General features: G+C 34.0%; 1 protein-coding gene across 3 annotated transcripts in view; it reads left to right on the top strand.

Annotated features, from left to right (window-relative positions):
• The window catches only part of LOC143233793 (ubiquitin carboxyl-terminal hydrolase 7-like), a 77,015-nt gene that overhangs the window by 50,853 nt on the left and 7,236 nt on the right, over window positions 1-18,926 (top strand). For 2 of the 3 annotated variants that reach the window (XM_076470474.1, XM_076470475.1), the window contains exons 22-27: window positions 1,527-1,594; window positions 5,495-5,649; window positions 5,758-5,857; window positions 8,062-8,129; window positions 8,617-8,725; window positions 17,018-17,095. In XM_076470474.1, the coding sequence (XP_076326589.1) occupies window positions 1,527-1,594; window positions 5,495-5,649; window positions 5,758-5,857; window positions 8,062-8,129; window positions 8,617-8,725; window positions 17,018-17,095 (578 nt within the window). Of the gene's footprint in view, window positions 1-1,526; window positions 1,595-5,494; window positions 5,650-5,757; window positions 5,858-8,061; window positions 8,130-8,616; window positions 8,726-14,718; window positions 14,838-17,017; window positions 17,096-18,926 lie in introns of all 3 variants that reach the window. The other variant, XR_013018310.1, reaches the window with a different exon arrangement.

The following is an 18,926-nucleotide window of genomic DNA, read 5'->3' on the forward strand; positions in this document are numbered from 1 at the left end:
CAAGATTTCAATGAGGTAGATTGTGTTTTTAGTCTGTTCAAAGTTTCGTATTTTATAAAATCTAAATAAATTAGTTTGCCTCTGAAGAAAAAGGTCTGTCTTTCAAAAGTGCTTTGTTAGGGTTTTTATTTCATTTCTATCAAGATTTCTTGAACCTGCATGTTTTTTTTAATCAACATGAAATCACATTGCACTAAGACTAGTAACTAAACAAACAAATCTTTAGTAGAAATATTTTGTTAAAAATGTGATTTTTGTATAGAAAATACTTGTAATTTTTACTGAAAGCCAACCAACTTTTGTGAAGATACACGTGCTGTTTGAAAAATTATAATACAAACACTTAATATGTGTAAATGTGTAGAGAAACTCGTGTATATTATACCAAGCTCATTGAAAAAAGATAGATAAAAATTGGTAACTTATGAACAGACACTTCCATCAAACACTCATGACCATGGAACATTTTAAAATACAAGTTTAATTTTTTTGGTAAATTTTATAATTTTAATGAAGTAAAACTCACTGTGAAACCAAGAACATATGTCATTACATAGTATGAACATAACCACTAGTCTTATGAGCCATGTTTTTCACACACCCTATAGGTTACATATTTTCTGTTACACTATTGGATTATTGTTTATTAAAAAATGGTAAATTGTTCCATGATGTTCCATTTTGGCAAGTTATTTGTCTTTGCACACCACTGTTGTTGTTTTATATGCTTCATTCTAAGAAACATGATTCTAAAATTAGAATAGGCATTATTGTACTGGAAGAAAGCTGTTATTAGTCTTTATGAATAATATATTGTGCATTAGCCCATTTTATTGTAAGAAATAGTGCAATAAAATATCTTTTGAAGCATTAAACTAATATATATAGAGGTATATAGTACTTTACTGTGTAAAACTTATCTTTGTTTTACACAACTGTTTCAAGTAGAGAAGACTAGAGTTCATAATGAAACCTGCTACTGAAATAAACAACACTCTGTACAGAAAACAATATATCATTTAATAGAATAAACCTACTAGCAGTTTGTTAACAAGAGAATGTGATAGGTGGGTGTGGCAAGTGTTATTTTCTAAGCCTACTTATAAAGAAATACAATTAAAGGCAATAATATCTTCATTATTATGTTAAATTCCATACTTCTTGGGGAAAGATGTAGAAAACATGTCATAATTTTTATACTAAAGGAGATTAAGGATTTTCAAAAATATTTTCTTATTAAATATAGTACTTAGAATATATATAACATTAATATTTGTTGTTAACTGCATTTTGATGCCAAGTTTATTGATGTGCAATGTTAACAAAGTAGTGTAATTAAACCTTGAATGCAACTAAAAAAGCCAATATATTTTCAGTTTGAATTACCTTCAGTGAGAGGGTTTAGTAAGCTTTAACATACAAACTACTTCATAAAGCTTTGTTGTCTATAAAAACTGAATTATTTAAGTCTGATTTGTTAAAAAAAAACATTGTGTGTAAAATTTTAAGGAGTTTTTATTTTCCAGAGGAGCTAGTTTCAGAACTGAATCACAGGGCAGGGTTTCCTTTAGATACTGAGCTCATGTTATATGAGGTAAGTTTCTGTCTTTTCATATGTAACTATTGTAACATAGATCTAATGTTAATCAGTTTTAACAGTATCTGGAGATGTTTATATGTTTGGTATTCACTTTTTAGATAATTACCAATGTATATTCATATTATTCACCCATTTTTTTCTGACATTATTTGATTATGTGTATTCCTCATCAAATATTACTGTATTGGTGATTTTGTGTGTTCCTGTTATTTGATATATGTGGGTGTCAAAGTGCATGTGTCATGAACTTTTTAATGGAACAATATAATCAATGTATGACGATAAACTTGAAATCATCTAGTAGATTATAATTCAAAGTTTTATATTATCTAAGTTTTAATTCCTTACTTTTAAAAGGAAATGTTCTCAATCTACACCTCTCAGAGTCACTTAACTTGGTAGAACTGTGGTTTCTTGTTTAGATTTTTTTTCTTTTCCCTTGCAAACACTTCAGGATTGTTCAATCGACTAGAAACATGGTATAGAGACAGACAAGACAGAATATAAATTTTCAAACTATTTTTGTTTTACAGATATATTTGTTAAACCCACATTGACACCTCCACCTCAGTGCACTCCTTTTTTTAAGGAATATCTGTAATTCCCTCTGGCATTGTTGTACATTTTTATAAGCACTAGAAAGACTACATAAAGCACATGATAATATGTTTTGTAACAGTTGATACTTTGTTAGCACTAAATGTATTTGAATCATGGGTGTTACTCTGAGAAGAATGAAGTATTTTTTACCAGTTTGTAGGTTAGAGAAATTACATTCATTTTTGTATCACCTTATCTTCTGATTGATATGATCATATTTCTAAAATTTATATTTGAAAGCTATACAAAACATTTTGTAGATAATTGACATAGTTTAATTAAATACAGAAGGCTTACAAAACCAGATATTAAAGTGCAAACTGACCTTGTTTTATGTAATATTTCTATTTATTGTTAGATTTTTTAACAAAAGTAACTAAAAAAAAAGTTTAAAGAAACAATGGACCTATTTGTCCATCTAGGCTGTCTTATTTTCTGAACTAAACTAGAACTATGAGATAAAAAAATCCTCAAAGCCAGCACTTATTTATATACTTATCAAGCTTTCTTTCAAACTCACTTAAGTTTACAACACTCAAAGGCAACCCATTCATAAAACCAACCACACTTTAAGGAAAATACAATTATTAGATGAAGATTACTTCTACTGTACTATCCTCACAGTTAAGTATGAACAAAGATATTCTTACAGTTAAGTATGAACAAAAATGATGCTTCACCACTTATCAATTCTCTTAACAATCAATCAGATTCATTCTCTGTTGTTTTTTTCTCATGAGAAACAATTTCAGAGATTTTCACCTTATTTGACAATCCCTCCATCTGAAACACCATCCTATTAGCTCTCTTCTGAACTCTTTCCAACAATTCAGTGTCCTTCCTAAGATAAGGAGCCCAAGACTGAACTTGTTAGTTTAAGATAAGAAAACCGTTATGGTACGGGCTCTAACATTTTGTATGGGGCTGTACAGAAGTTTTACTTGTGCAAAATATGTACTGTAACTCTGAGATATCTTAATGTATCTTCACAAAAAACTGGAAAGATTTTGTTAAAAATTGTAAGTAACCTGTACACAAAGTATGGCATGTTAATTGTTTCTACTGAAAATATATTTAATTACTATAGTTATTTGCACACAATCTTAACAGTTTGAGTGCAAGGTGATTTTTGTTTTAAGTATAAAACGTTTTCCTTCATCTTTTAATTTTCATTTTTTTATTTGCTTAAGCTCTTGAACTTCCTTTAGGAATGAATATCAAAAGTTTATAAGGTATATGTTTGTTTTATTTTCTCTATCATATCACAAACTGTAGATATCTTCATCAACATACAGTGCAGTAAAATGTTTAAAATTAAGAAAATAATATATACGTGATAAAGACGCTCTTCTATGTAAAATATTTTCTCAACCCAAACGAGCCGTTTTTGCATATAAAAGACCTATGAGTAGTTTTTTGTGCTTGTAATTACTAATCATAAATATAGACTCATGTTATTGTTTCATTTCTGCATCAGCTCATTCATTATGTTGTTCATGTTCAGTCTCTATGTGAGTAGCAGTATGTGTAAACTCGTTTATTGTTCCATTTCTGCATCAGCTCATTCATCATATTGTTCATGTTCAGTCTATGTGAGAAGCAGTAAATATAAACTTGTGTTATTATTTCATTTCTAAATCAGTTCATTCATCATGTTGTTCATGTTCAGTCTTTGTGTAAGCTACAGTAAATATAAATATTGTTTCATTTCTGAATCAGTTCATTCATCATGTTATTCATGTTCAATCTCTGTGTAAGCTACAGTAAATATAAACACATTATTGTTCCATTTCTGAATCAGTTAATTCATCATGTTCATGTTTAGTCTATGCAAGGCACAGTAAATATAAACATGTTATTGTTTAGTTTCTGGATCAGTTCATTCATCATGTTCATGTTCAGTCTCTGTGTAAGCTACAGTAAATAAAAACTTGTTTTATTGTTCTGTTTCTGGATCAGTTTATTCTCTCACTTTCAAGAAAAACTGGGAAGGTTGCTGTATGTTTACTTACTTTAGAAAATTAAATATTAGCTTTCATCTAAATCACTAAAAAAAGTTCATTTGATCATTATTTGAATGTTACTGAAGTAAGATGATAAAATTAATTAGCCAGTGATGCTACATTTTCAGGAACCTGAATAACTGAGGCTTGTTAATTTGGTAATCTGTATTGATTATGCAAATAAATACCATTGACAAAGAGAAATTAAAACATGTTAAAGGTCCTTCTTTGAGAATAAAAAAGGAAATACAATGATAAATTTGTATGGAAGTCTCATGTTTTGTTTATTTAATTTTCCTTGTTAGTGTAAAATAGAGATGAACATAAATCTTACAAATATTGCAATATATTTTACGATAAATAGATAACTGGGTAAATGAAAATAATGTTAGAGTAATAACTTAATTCCTCAGTTAATTAGGTCTTAAAGCTTATCTCTTGGATTGTATGAACTTCATTACTTATCATTTATTATGTTTAGTTGCTGATAAAGGGGAAAGTTGAATGTAGTTTGTTGCTGAGAAAATTTGCGTATTTTTCGGTGAGTTGTAGTTAAATAAAGTATATTCATGATCAGGAGAAACCCACTTGAAGTAAAAGCGTATTCTCAAGACAGCTGGTATGGGTATTAAAACTTTAATTAAAATAAAGTACAGAACGTTTTGACCTTAGGTCATCTTCAGGTAAACAGAGAGAGTTTGTAAACAAGAATAGTATTTCATATGTTGTTACAAAAGTGGCACCTTTATTCAAGTGGGATAAAGGAGCAGTTGAAGTTGATTCAGACAGTGTCTGAGAAACTTCCTGTCAGATGAAATTCCAGAGTTCCTTATAGATTTCTACAAAGTTTCATTACTGCATAGCACAAAATACATTCCAGTAACATGGTATCACTGAAATATGTCCACCATTTTGTGTGGGTTTCTTGTATCTTACATGTGTGTTGGAACCTGATGTTAACTTGATGTACAAGTTTGACTCTCAATCTATGGGTCACAGTTCAAATCCCCATTCCTCCAAACTGCTTGCTTTTTTTAACCATAGGAGCATTATAATGTGTTGGTCAAGTATCACTATTTATTGGTAAATGAGTATCCCAAGAGTTGATGGTAAGTGGTGATGACTAGAGAGAAATATACTGCTTGTTGTTCACTAATAATTTTGTTACCATTGTATCTATGTTATTTTAATTTTGTATGTTTAGCCATTTGTATATATATTTTTTATGGTTTTTTTAGTGCCATCCGTCTAATTTTAAACTTCATATGAAATAAAGTGTGAAATTTTCTAGGAAGTTAAGCCTAATATGGTGGAGAAGATTGAGGACTTAGACCTTCCTTTAGAGAATGTCTTAGAAGAACTGATGGATGGAGACATTATTGTCTTTCAACGATCAGACATTAATCCTGATGAGTTAGAATTACCAACAGTTAAAGATTACTTTAGGTGAGCAGTTTCATGTATTTTAAAAGGTGTACAATTATAAGAGTTATTCATTTCAAGAAAGTCAGTATTCCTCTAGCTACTACTAAAACAATTTTTCACCCAATCTAGAGATCTGTTCTACAGAGTAGAAGTGACTTTCTGTGATAAAACCATTCCCAATGATCCTGGTTTCACAATGGAGCTCTCACTCAAAATGAACTATGACCAGGTAATTTGTGTTACATAATGTGGCTCTTAAAATGTGATAAAAGATGTGAGAAAAGAAATGTAGAATTTGTACTGTGTGGTTTTAGTGATAGAATTAAAAGGAAAAAAACTGGTTAATATTCTTTGTAAAATAGTATAATAAGGCTAACAAAACAAATATGAAATATGAATCTAGTTTGTTCTAGTCTAAATTGAAAAACATGAGAAAATATGTTGTGTACATTTTTCTAAATAGGGTGTTGGTTTGATTTCCATAAAAAAGTTAACTGTTTGGCCAAGACACACATACTATTAAAAATCTTTCATCTTATTGTGTGTTTGTGTATGCACTATGTGCATGAAAATAAGAATACTTGTAAAAGTGTAACAAAATTGCCAGATGAGGCTATGGGGAGCAGTGTGTATCCTCAGTTGGTGGGTGTTACTTTGTTCATTCCATTCAGTGGAGGAATTTTTCTCATTCATTAAATGTTTCCTGATTGGCTTGCTATAATATACATTAGTTAAGTGATGATACTATAACTTGTGATGTAGTATGTGCACCTTCACAAAATTTGCTAAACATTTAGTAAAGATGCCAAGTTTTGTACATAAAAAATTGGATTTTTTGTGGAGGTTTGTTTGTGAAAATATTAAGTCTACTTTGTTACTAATCTGAGTGAGATTTTCATGTTATGATTACAAAACTGTTCTTCATCTCAACAAGTATGAAATATTATATCTGTAATCTCTAAAAGCTCCTAAATACATTTCAAACTTTTTTTTTTCAGTAAGACTTTATATTTTGTCTGTTATTTTCTCTACCCTAACTATGTGGGGTCTGTCAGTTTGACTGATCTCGTAACCAGTGTCAATTTACATGACATAGACAGAGGTACATGTAAATAAGGAGGTGTTTCCAAAAGTGGAAAGAGGTTGGAGGAGCCACTGTGTGTGTTTTGAAACATGAACAGTATCTCAGCATATGGAAAATATATAAGCTTCTTATTTTATATTCTAGCTTGTCAATATCAGTAATTTCAGTTCCTAATTTGTAAGAAACTACTGATTAAGTATTTTGACATCACAAACATCTAATTTGAAACATTGCTCTATTCAGCATGTGACTCAAAATCAGTATTTATCTGTGTTCTTTTGACATTTACTTTTAAATTAAGAAATTAACTTATGCATAAAACTAAAATTTGAATTATACTCTGGAGTTTGTTACCAAAGTTATTGTCATGCATTTATAAAATAGTAGTTCAATAAAGTTTTGAATGCAAATCAACAAACATAATGATATGGCTTTTAACCCATCATTATAGGGTTAAACTATAACTTTTAATGACTTAATTAGGATGTCCAACAGCTAGAAAATGAGAATATACAAGGTTTTCTACAGTATTGTTGGTTTTGTTTTTGTCTTTTCTTTTGCCTTTTACTGTTATTCTTACTTGATCCAGGGATTATCAATGGTTCTTCTCTTTCGCAAGAAAAAAGTATTAATTTTCATTAAACATAACCAAGCATCAGTCAATTTTCCAATTAAAATATTTTCCTTACATTTCATAATATAATACTTTTGTGGTGATGGTACTTTTTTCTAATGCGTGATGAGAGTGAAGTAGTTGTTTTGAAAATGTTTATTAGTGGGTAAAGTTCTGAGTGTAACAGAACATTAGTTTCTCACTTGTTCAATGCTTAAGGCATAAAGCATATCATTAACGTGAAGGAGGCACATTAAGTTTCATTCATAACAAGTCATGTGAAACTAATATATTTGATGATGTTTTAATCAATTTGTGAATTTTTACTGACTTGTAATCTTTATTATTTAATGAGAAATAAATGGAACAATATCAATGTATGTATCTAATAAATACATAGAGGATAAAATGTAAGATTTAATATTTTACTTTGATTATGTGTTATCTGTCTGGATGTGTGTGTATAATTAATATCAGTTTTTTTATAGTTAATCTACTGCAGGATTACTCTACTTATCTCTTTGTTTTAGCTGCTTTTATAGTAAGACTTGTATATCCTAGCTATTTGTATTATGTTGTCTTTAGTATCTGTTAATAGTATATACATTGGGTGTCTTTATGGGCTCTTTTAAGAGTAGTTATGGTTTTATCAAATTATTGACTGTCTTATCTGTGTTATTGTCTTAAGTGCACTTGTAAAAATATATGTTCTTCAATATAATCACTTGTTTATTAGATGGCAAATGCTGTTGCTCAGAGATTAGAAACTGATCCTTATTTATTACAATTCTTCAAGGCTCAGAGGTAAGTCTGTTAGTTTTTGTGATAGTTTGTTTGATTGGTAAACTCACTAAAATTACTTATTTTAATTACATATGTACATAAAAATAACTGGAATTTATAGGGTGGATTAGTGATCAGAAACTATGAACAGTTGTTTGTTGTTTAATTGTATTTTAATCCAAAACAGATTTCCACTTATGTTTCAAAAATAATGATTAGGTTTAAAAAAAGTGTTTAAATATAGTTATCTGAAATTACTGTGTCCAGTTCAATATACCATATGTGAAGCCACTTTGAGTTTGTTAAACTAATCTTTATTGATTCTTAGTTTTCTGTACAGTCGTAATAACTTTATTGCTTTATTACTGGATGTTCTTGTTATACTCGCATCACCTCTAGTCTTAACATGTTAATGTGATTGGAGTGAACTAAGACTAACATCAATGAAGACGTTTTATGAAGGAAATGTTTTATCTGTTTCAATACACTTTTTTGACAATTGCTGTAGCTACAGAGATGGGCCTGGGAATCCACTCCGCTGTACATATGAAGGGACCTTGAAGGATCTCCTTGTCACCTTTAAACCTCGACAACCTAAGAAGATATATTATCAACAGGTAACTTTATGATGAGATATATATGTGTAATGTGATTTGTTAATGCAAAGGAAGTAGATGTCTATATAATACTGGCTAAGACTTAAATTAGACAAGAGATATGCATAACATGATTTTTATATCCTACTTAACACTGCATACCCCCCTCGGTGTGGATTCCTGTACGTGGTGAGAAGACCTGCCAGGAAAGGTTCTGTTCTTTCAGTTTACCTCCTCTGGGATCCAAACATCCACCCACGTGTTTGCCATGCATGGCGACCCGTGAAGGGGAGGAGAAGATCCTGGTGGTTGAGGGGTCCAACCCTAACACACCACTTTAGCCTTCAATCCCTATAGACGGGCAGCCTTGGGGTGGCCCCCCCTTCTGTCAATCGGCTAGTCCACTTAGGCTAGGGTCAACCAAATACCAGTGTTGGATGTTCTCAACAGGTGTTGTGGATATTGTATCTGATGCTGGTGCTCACGAAACCCTGGTGTCGTTGCAGTGTCCTTAAGGTACTGTAGTGCATCCCCTTATAGGGCTCCATGGTGGGTAGGGTCAGTGGGCACCAAAATATTTACTATTTATTATGGATACTCCTAAAACAAAAAAATAACACAACTTGAAACCATCGAGAAAAACCCAACTACTGGAAAACAAACATGCATTGATGAATCTGTACAGTCTAACTCACCAGTTTAATCTGTCCTGCAGTTCCTAATTTTGCATTCCTTAACTGACAAACCTCTAGTGCAGATGTCCCAATTTTTTATTCAGAAGGGCTTGATGGCTCCCCTAAGTCAGTAAAGAAGCTACATTTGGAAGACATTTTAGTGGAAACATCTTCATCACAGCATTCCAAACTCCTCCTTACATCAAAGGCCTTGGAGGACATACCCATTGAAGTTACTTCTCATTCCACTTTGAATACTTCCAGAGGAGTCATAGTTGAAAGAGATTTAAGGACTGTCCCTGAATCGAAGATCCTCGCAGGTCTCACTAGCCAAGGTGTCACAGCAGTATGCCGAATCTTCACTCGAAAAGATGGAATTCTGGAACCAGCAAATATTCTAATACTAACATTTACTATACCACGTCCTCCCACCACAATAAAAGCAGGTTATCTGAATTGTAAGGTGCGACCTTATATTCCAAATCCTGTACAATGTTTCCATTGTCAACGATTTGGCCATTCAAAACAATCTTGCCGTGATTTCTTGACCTGTGCTCGTTGTGGTGGTATGACCATAATGCCACTGAATGCCAACTCGAACCACATTGTATAAACTATTATGGTACACATCCTTCTTATTTTACCTCTTGCCTTAAATGGGTAGAAGAAAAAAGAAGTACAACGTCTCAAGACAGTTTATAATTTTACTTACACAGTAGCTCGAAAATTATTATTACCTATTCCGACCAGAACTTATGCGACTGTAATGCGTTCTACTACTACAGTAGGAGTCCAAACAGACCTTATCCTATCCCTGAGACAATCTTCACCAGCAAATCTTAATGAAACACTTCCCAAAATCAACACAGTTCACGAATCAGTGTCTCCTTCCAGTCATTGCCGAACTTCACCTTCTTCAAGTCAAGATGTTTCCATGGGGTCTCCCTCTCTTGACACCCCAAAAATGAAACAACCAACTCATCCACGCCCTCAATCATTAGTACGTACGTGTACCGAGAAATTCAGACCCGACCATTCGAGTTAGAGCAGGCTCCATATAGGGTGATAGACCCACAACCAATAAAGAACAAAAACGGGGGTCGTAAGCAGAAGGACTCTCTACCATCTTCTCCTCTGTAATAATTACACTTGGCCACACTAATCCAATGGAACTGTTGAGGTTTCCAATCAAATGTGACTGACATCAAGGATCTGATTGACTTTTATCATCCTATATGTCTTTCTTTGAGGAAACATTTCTCCAGCCTACAAATACAGTTACCATCCACCACTATTCATTATACTGGAATGACAGGCTATGTATAGGACAGGGACATGGTGGAGTTGCATTGCTGGTTGATCAGCATGTGCCAACCTAGTCCCTGTCATTGATCACACCCTTGGAGGCTGTAGCCATCTGTGTCTCACTAGCCATCACTATTTGCTCTCTATACCTTACACCTGAAGTGCATTATGATCAATCAGACCTCAATACCCTCATTGAGCAACTGTCTACCCCCTTTTTAATCTTGGAAGATTTCAGTGGGCATAATCCCCTCTGGGTAGCTCCTATATTGATATGAGAGGGTGTGCCATGGAGCATATGCTCCTGAACCACAACCTGGCTCAATTTAATACTGGCTCTTACATATATTTTCATGCACCTAGTCAGTCATTTACAGCTATAGATCTTTCTGTCTGTTCCCCCTTCGTTACTCACTCACTTTTCCTGGGAGGTTGACATTAATCCACAAGGTAGTGATCATTTTCCCATCATCCTACGAGAGATTCGCCGTGATCAGTTCCACTCGACCCATTTACTTCGGTGGAAGTTGGTCCAGGCCAATTGGCCTTCTTTCACTACTCTTTCAGAACTTGATCCTGCCATCTTATGTAAATCATCCATAGATGATTGTATAGCAGCAGTAACCAACAGTATTATACAAGCTGCTACTCAGTGCATCCCTAAAACCTTGACATGTTCCCTACAGTATCCCTGCCCTTGCTGGAATTCTGCCTCTTCTATAACATGGAAAACTTAGAAGCGTGCTTGGGATAAATTTCAAAGATACCACACGCTCACAAACCGCATTGAATTTCAGCAAGTTTGTGCACATGCTCGGCAAGTTAGACGTCAAAGCCAGAAGTAATCTTGAATTAAATACACCTCCAGCATTTCTTCAACCAACAGCACAAAAGTTATTTGGGATAAGATCTGGAGGGTGAGAGGAAGATATATTTCTGCCCCTCTCTCTATCGTAATATCTGATGGCCATGAAGTTGTAGATGCAGAGAACATTGCCAATATTCTTGGGGACTTCTTGTGTATCTAGCTCTTCAAACTTATCTCCTTCCTTTTTAGCCATTAAAACACAGGCAGAGCATGTGCCTCTTTCCTTTTCTACTGACTGTTTCTATGTTTACAGTCTCTCTCTTACACTGATGAAACTCAAACTTGCTATTCATCAGTCGGACCTGATAATATACATTATAAGATATTACGCCACCTCTCCCAGAACTCTTTTACTCTTCTCCTAGCTGTCTTTAATTGGATATGGCAGGAAAATGTCTATCCAGATGCTTAGCGACAAGCTATCGTACTCTCTATTCTGAAACCTGGGAATGACTCCTTCGAATTACCATTCCATTGCTTTGACAAGTTGTCTCAGTAAGATCTTAGAGAGGATAATCAATGCCCGCCTCGTTTGGTTTCTTGAATCAAACAACGTCCTCTAACCTAGTCGGTGTTAGTTTCAAAGACAATGCTCTACGATAGACCACTTAATTTGCCTTGAAACTTCAATCAGAGAAGCCTTTTTAAGGCAACAACATCTTGTTACTGTTTTTTTTTTATTTAGCAAAAGCTTACGATACAACATGGAGATATGGCGTCTTACGAGACCTTCGCTTGTATGGATTGCATGGAAACTTACCCCTTTTCATCCAGCAATTCTTAATGAAGTGCCGATTCCAAGTCTGTGTGGACTCAACACTTTCTCATTTTTTCCCACAGGAACTTGGAGTCCCTCAGGGCTGTATTCTGAGTGTCACACTTTTCATTATAAAGATTAATGCCATCAGTGAACAGCTATCCCCCCACAGTTGCAAACGGTCTTTTTGTTGATGACTTTCACATCTTATGTCAGTCATCAAACATGAGGTTTATTGAACAGCAGCTACAAACTTCAATCAATAAGATACTGAAGTGGACCATGACACTCTTTAAACCATTTGTATATATTTCGGCCGCAAACAGGGAATCCACCCAGATCCAGAACTCCATTTTGATGATGATGTACTTTCTGTCGTCCTAGGCAAAGTTCTTGGGTCTTATATTTGATTGTAAGTTAAATTTTATATCGCACATCAAGCAACTTTGTATCAAATGTCTAAAAGCATTGAACATTCTCCATGTCCTCTCTTCTAATTCTTAGGGAGCAGATCAGTACTCCATGCTCAAAATTTATCGTTCCCTCGTCCAATCCAAACTTGACTGTGGTTTATGGTTTTTCCAGAACCTCAGCACTAAAAATGTTGGATCCTGTCCATCACCAGGGGCTTCGGCCTTGCATTGGAGCTTTTCATACTTCTCCTGTGCAAAGTCTGTATGTGGAATCTTATGAACCCCCTCTATATATTTGCCATTTGCAACTGTCTCTAATGTATGCTTCCAAACTTTGATCCATACCATAGCGTCCTACCTGGAGTTGTGTTTTCCAACCACAATGGATCACACTTTTTGATAACAGAAAATCTGCCATTTTCCTTTTAGTCTCTGTATCCAGGCACAATTAGAAAATTTGGATTTATCCTTGAATAGCATTGCAGTTTCTTCAAATCAGCCTATTCCATCATTGCACATTACTGTCCCCAATTGTAACCTATCTTTGAGTCATCTGAGGAAAGCAGATACACCCAATTGGAATTATTGCTTTTTCTTTGCTGAACATCTTGCACATGATCCATTCATTCCTATATATACAGATGGTTCCAAATCGGGTGACTCAGTGGGCTCAGCCATGGTTTGTGACAGTTTGATTGTGGCACACAGACTACCCCCTACAATTTCTGTTTTCACTGCCAAATTGTATGCCATCTCTCTTGCCCTAAATCATGTTGAAATTGTACAATATATTCAGACTCACTCAGTTGTCTATTGGCCCTGGAATCATTCCATGATAGTCACCACCCTCTTCTCATCAATATCAAAAACAAACTGGCCCATCTTTCTCTCTCATCTGTCTTCGTCCAATTCTTTTGGATACAGGTCATGTTGGTATTTGTGGTAATGAGATGACCCAACAGAGCAGCAAAGTTTGTCTGTTCTGGATTTATCATCCCAGTACCTATTCCATACATGGACTATGGTCCAGTTATCAAATCCAGACTGTACACCAGATTGCAGGCAACCTGGAATGAGCAACACAATAACAAGCTTTTTCAAATCAAACCTCTTGGTCTTTGGCCCTCTTGCTTCTGTAAGGATCGAAGAGAGGAGGTTGTTTTGGCAAGACTATGCATTGGTCATAGTTTGTAACCCACCACTTCCTTTTATCTGGAACTGCTGCACCAATGTGTGGTCTATGTGGCACTCAGATCACAATCATCCACATTTTATTATCATGCCATCATTACAACCTAGAACAACGACGCCATTTTAAAGATATTTGTAAGGCGGGTTTGCCCTATACATTGGCCCATGTTAGAAGTGATACTGCCCATCTCACAGATGTTTTTACATTTAAGAGCCATTGGTCTTTTACACGTAATTTAAGGTTTTTTATCGGACTATATAGTGTTTTTGCATGATTTCTTTGACACATTTTAATGTTTTAACACGATTTCTTTTACACATTTCAATTTCTATTTTGACTTGAACCCAGGATTGGAAAGGCCAACTTCAGATGACTGACTGCAATTTCAATCTTGTTACTTCAGTCTTCCTGGCAAGTCTTAATTTTACACATTTTAGTTTTTATTTTCCTTTTGAATTGAACCCAAGACTGGAAAGGCCAACTTCAGGTGACTGTCAGCAAAGATGTACTTCTTGCTTCAGTCTTCCTGGCAGTTCCTAATTTTACATATTTTACTTTTTACCTTAATTGCCCTATACCTATACTGTACCACATCTTGTCTGGCACAGATAGCCTCGTAGCTTTGTGCCAATAAACATTGAATACCTATATACCTACCCATAACATTAGACTGTGTTAATGCTGATGGTGACACTGTCCACCTTGGTAATGTTTTTAGTTTTTTTATAGGCCATTAATGTTTTTAATGCCATTTAAGTTTTTTAATTTATACATTAGACCTTTTTTAATGTGATTCCCTTTTAAGAATCAAAGTCCATCTGGTTTGATTTGAAATTAGAAAATGGCCGTATTGTTAAACAAGGACTGGAAAGGCCAACTTCAGGTGACTAATGCTGCTGTTTGAACTACCCGTTAGTTATACTGGTGAGTTATTATTAAACGTTTGCTACAAGCCTTTTAAAACTTTTATTACTTTACTTTTTGAAAATGGCCATAACATCAAATAACTCGGAACAAGGACTGGAAAGGCCAACTTCAGGTGACTGATGGTGGTTTTTGTACTTACCTGGTAGTCTTCCTGGCAAGTTATGATAATTACAATTATGCTTCAGAAAGTCCTTTACAACTTGTATTACTGTAGGTTTTCTCTTAACATTGTAGACTAGATGTAAACATTGATTTTATGCTATTTATGATTTTTTTAAAACTGTTTTGTTTTACCTTGATTTACTTTTATGAATTTTACTAAATTTATTTAAATTTTATCTTTTTACCACATGTTTGGTGCAGATAGCCCAGCTGCTTTTCACCATAAAACATTAAATCAACCAACCAACCACTGCATACTAGTTTATTCAGAAGTTCAAAGTCAGCTGTTTGAAATCTTAAGTTCCTGCACCTTTCTTAACTTTCTGTACCAAGTCAATGGTCTAATTTACCATACTGCAGTATTTTGTATAAAAAACATGTCTTTCATGTTGAAGACACGAAGAGTTCTGTGGACCATTTTGTAGACAGACATTTCATCTGGAAGCTTTGCTGGTATTCTGCACTTACATTACAGTTGAATGGAAGAACTAGTGTCACCATTATTGTTTTTAAACTGTAACTCAACTTTGCTTTTGGTAACTTATATTCACATTGTGGCTGGATGTCCTGCTGAATTCACCATCTTGTTATCTCTGTGGATGTGGTGGGTCTAAGTACAACCTCTTGCAAACTGTTTCTAATAGAGTTAGATTCATGTTTCATCTAGACTACTTTTATTAGTGATGTGTGTCAGTAAACTTGATAAAACATAGTCTAAAATTAAATTTTTGTATTATTTAACATTTAATAACTTAATTTCCAAAAAGTATTTGAAAAAATGTTCCATTTGCACTTCTCTGAGTCTCAGGATGAGGTGGTCGTGTGTGCAGTATTTTATCTTCTCTTGTAACAGCTTCACCTTTATCAATCAGTTATGAGTACATAGTATAGATATTGATAAGCAAGAATATGAAATTTCAAGTTTCACTTCCTGTGATGAGATATCACCATATTGTTCAACCCACATTGTGACACCCTGACCATATTCTCTTTACATATAAGCCAGGTAAATTGTACTACTTTTTAGACAACCGGCATATTGAGAAAAAAAAATGTAGTAGGATTCGGTTTAGAAAAATACCACCACCATCTGGTTGGTGCCACTCCCAACCCACTGTGGCTCCCAGCCCTGCAAGATTTTGTAAGGGTTGCAGGGAAGCTGCTGGTGAACACCACTTGGCCCACCATGGCAATGAAGGGAATACACTGCTGGGGAGCAAATGCACCAGTGTACCAGGACCTGCCACTATTTTCAACATGGTTGAACAAACCAGCATTCTGGTGTAACCTGTGGTTGCAGGTGATCCTTCTGTATAGACCCTTGACAAAAAAAATGTTTTCATGCTGTGGCTTCTGCAGTGTTTCCCACAGTTCCATGCATGCAAGTTGATTGCAGTGATCTAGTATAAATCATCCAAGTCATAATCTCTTGAAGCAGGGATGAGAACTGCAGCTGGCACTGCGGACATCAGATCCGTTGCCAGAATGACTATTGTTTTTTTCAGTGGCATAGAACTCCATTAGTTCTGTGTAGATCCCATCCATGATGACTTGTCTCTTGTCATTGTAGATGGAGAATCCACACTTGGACATTGTGGATATATGTTGTTAGTGTACTAAAGAATTTCTACAATAGCCTGTTATACAGTGGAAAGCTACCATTTTTTGTGGATCCATGAACCTGCCTATTTTCATCCCTGTTAACTTGTATTAAGTTTCTTGTTATTAAGTGGACTACCAAATTTCTTGACTTTAAAAGAAGACAAAAACTTGGTAAAAGCAGCATAATGTGAATGAAAAGACTGAATTTCATTTGTTTCATAAAAAATTCTGACACGTGTCTAAATTGTAAAACATCAAAGTAGTGACAAGAAATACAAACCTGTAATTTTAAATGAAAACAAGAATTACAATTTTTTCAGAGAAATTATTATAATAGTAATAATCTGAAAGTTTTCTGTAATGTAAATAGTAGATGTTTCTGATGTGTGTTTTTTTATCCTGTTACTTTGTAGCTCAGTATCAAGATCAACGAGTTGGAAAATAAAAAACAGTTCAAGTGTGTGTGGGTAAACAGTAAGTTAAAAGAAGAGGTAAATACTGTATCTAATTATAATTATGTAAAAATAAGATTATGTTGAGTTCATAAGTAATTATTGATTAAACATGAAAAATACTAACCTTAGTAAAATGAAATAAAAACACAACAATCTGTAGACCTGATTCTTATATCAAAATGATTTTTGTGACTTTTTATTTTATTGAAATGTAAATAACTTTTAACAATGATTTGTGAAGTTTAAAGAAACAGTTTACATATAGTTTTTAATTTTTGTATGTATTAATAATGTATTATTTGGCTACAATAAAATATTGGTTTTAGCTGATGTGTTGATGTCTTGTTAGTGTATGATTAACAGTTTTCAAGTCTGGTGTTTATTGATGTTGGTAGTGTATAATATAATGCTTAGTTCTGTGTGTGTAGTATCATGACATTGTGGAAAAGATAGCTAATGTTAGTGATTCATTAGTGTACAAAATAATGTTTATTTTGGTGACAAGAATCACATTGTGGAAATGTTTATCTAATGTTGATGACGTTTAAATAACTAGAATTGATAATAGATTTCATAGCTAATTTAACAGATTTTGGACAAAGTGCAACAGGGTATATATAATTCAGAGACTGAGAATGAATCTTACAGAAAAGTTAAAATCAACTCAGTTTTTCTATTATTCTTACTAAGGAGTTACAGTTAAAGATTACATTAAAACTAGAATTACAAATTTTTCAACATTATTTAAAGCCATTGTTTCTAAATAGTTCTGTAAAAGTTTAGGTACTAATTAACATTACAACATCATTGTTGTTTATATATGATTCTGAAAAGTTTAGGTGCTAATTAACATAACATCACTATTGTTTATATATAGTTCTGTAAAAGTTGATTTGCTAACTAACGTTATAACACTTACTGTTTTTATATATGTATACAGGGTGTCCCTAAAAAATGTATACACACTTTGAATAGTTATAAATACAATGTTTATTAAGATATATCTAGGTTTTATAATTCAAGTTTAAAAAGACAAGTGTAGAATCTTTTGAGTTATTGCAGGTGTTTGAACTGATGACCATTCTGATCCAGGCACTGCTGATAACATGGACTGATAGAATTGCAAACTTCATGAATCATTGAATTTGGTATTTGGGTGCTTTCAAGTTGCTGCTCTCAGCTCATTGATTGTTGCAGGTTTTGTGCAATGAACCTTATCTTTGACGTATCCCCATTAAAAAAAAAAAAAAAAAAAGTCCAGAGGTATGAGGTCTGGTGAACATGGGGGAAATTCAGTGCTATCTCTTCAGCAAATTTTCGTCAAGATATGCCCTCATACTACGATGGTAGTGGGGAGGTGCTCCATCTTGCTGGAAGTAAAACACCTCATCTCCAAATTGCTCTGGAATGTGTGCGTGGCACAACACTCTTGCAGCAAGTTGAGATAAACAAGACCAGTGACTGTGTTTTTGAAAAAGAATGGTCCAATTACGCTCAACGCTGATAATCCACACCACACTGTGACCCCTGGTAAGTTTGCATGCAGTTCAACCACAACATGCAGGTTCTGAGGTGCCCAGTAGGTGCAATAGTGGCAATTCACTGATCCATTTAACTTTAATGTGGCCTCATCTCTCAAGACAATCTTGTTTGGAAACTACATCCTCTGCAGATTTTGCCAGATATCACTCACAAAATTCAACTCTCTGGTCAGAATCATCTTCATTTAGTGTGTGGACTAATGCTGGACTAAAACTTTTCCAATGAATGTGCTTCAACATGTGATGGACACTTGATTTTGGGATTTCTATCTCATGGACTGTTTGCCAAACAGATTTTCTTGGAGATTGGTGGAGACTTTCCAACA

This window comes from Tachypleus tridentatus, chromosome 12 (genome assembly GCF_004210375.1).
Source record: "Tachypleus tridentatus isolate NWPU-2018 chromosome 12, ASM421037v1, whole genome shotgun sequence".
NCBI classification, from domain to species: Eukaryota; Metazoa; Arthropoda; class Merostomata; order Xiphosura; family Limulidae; genus Tachypleus; species Tachypleus tridentatus.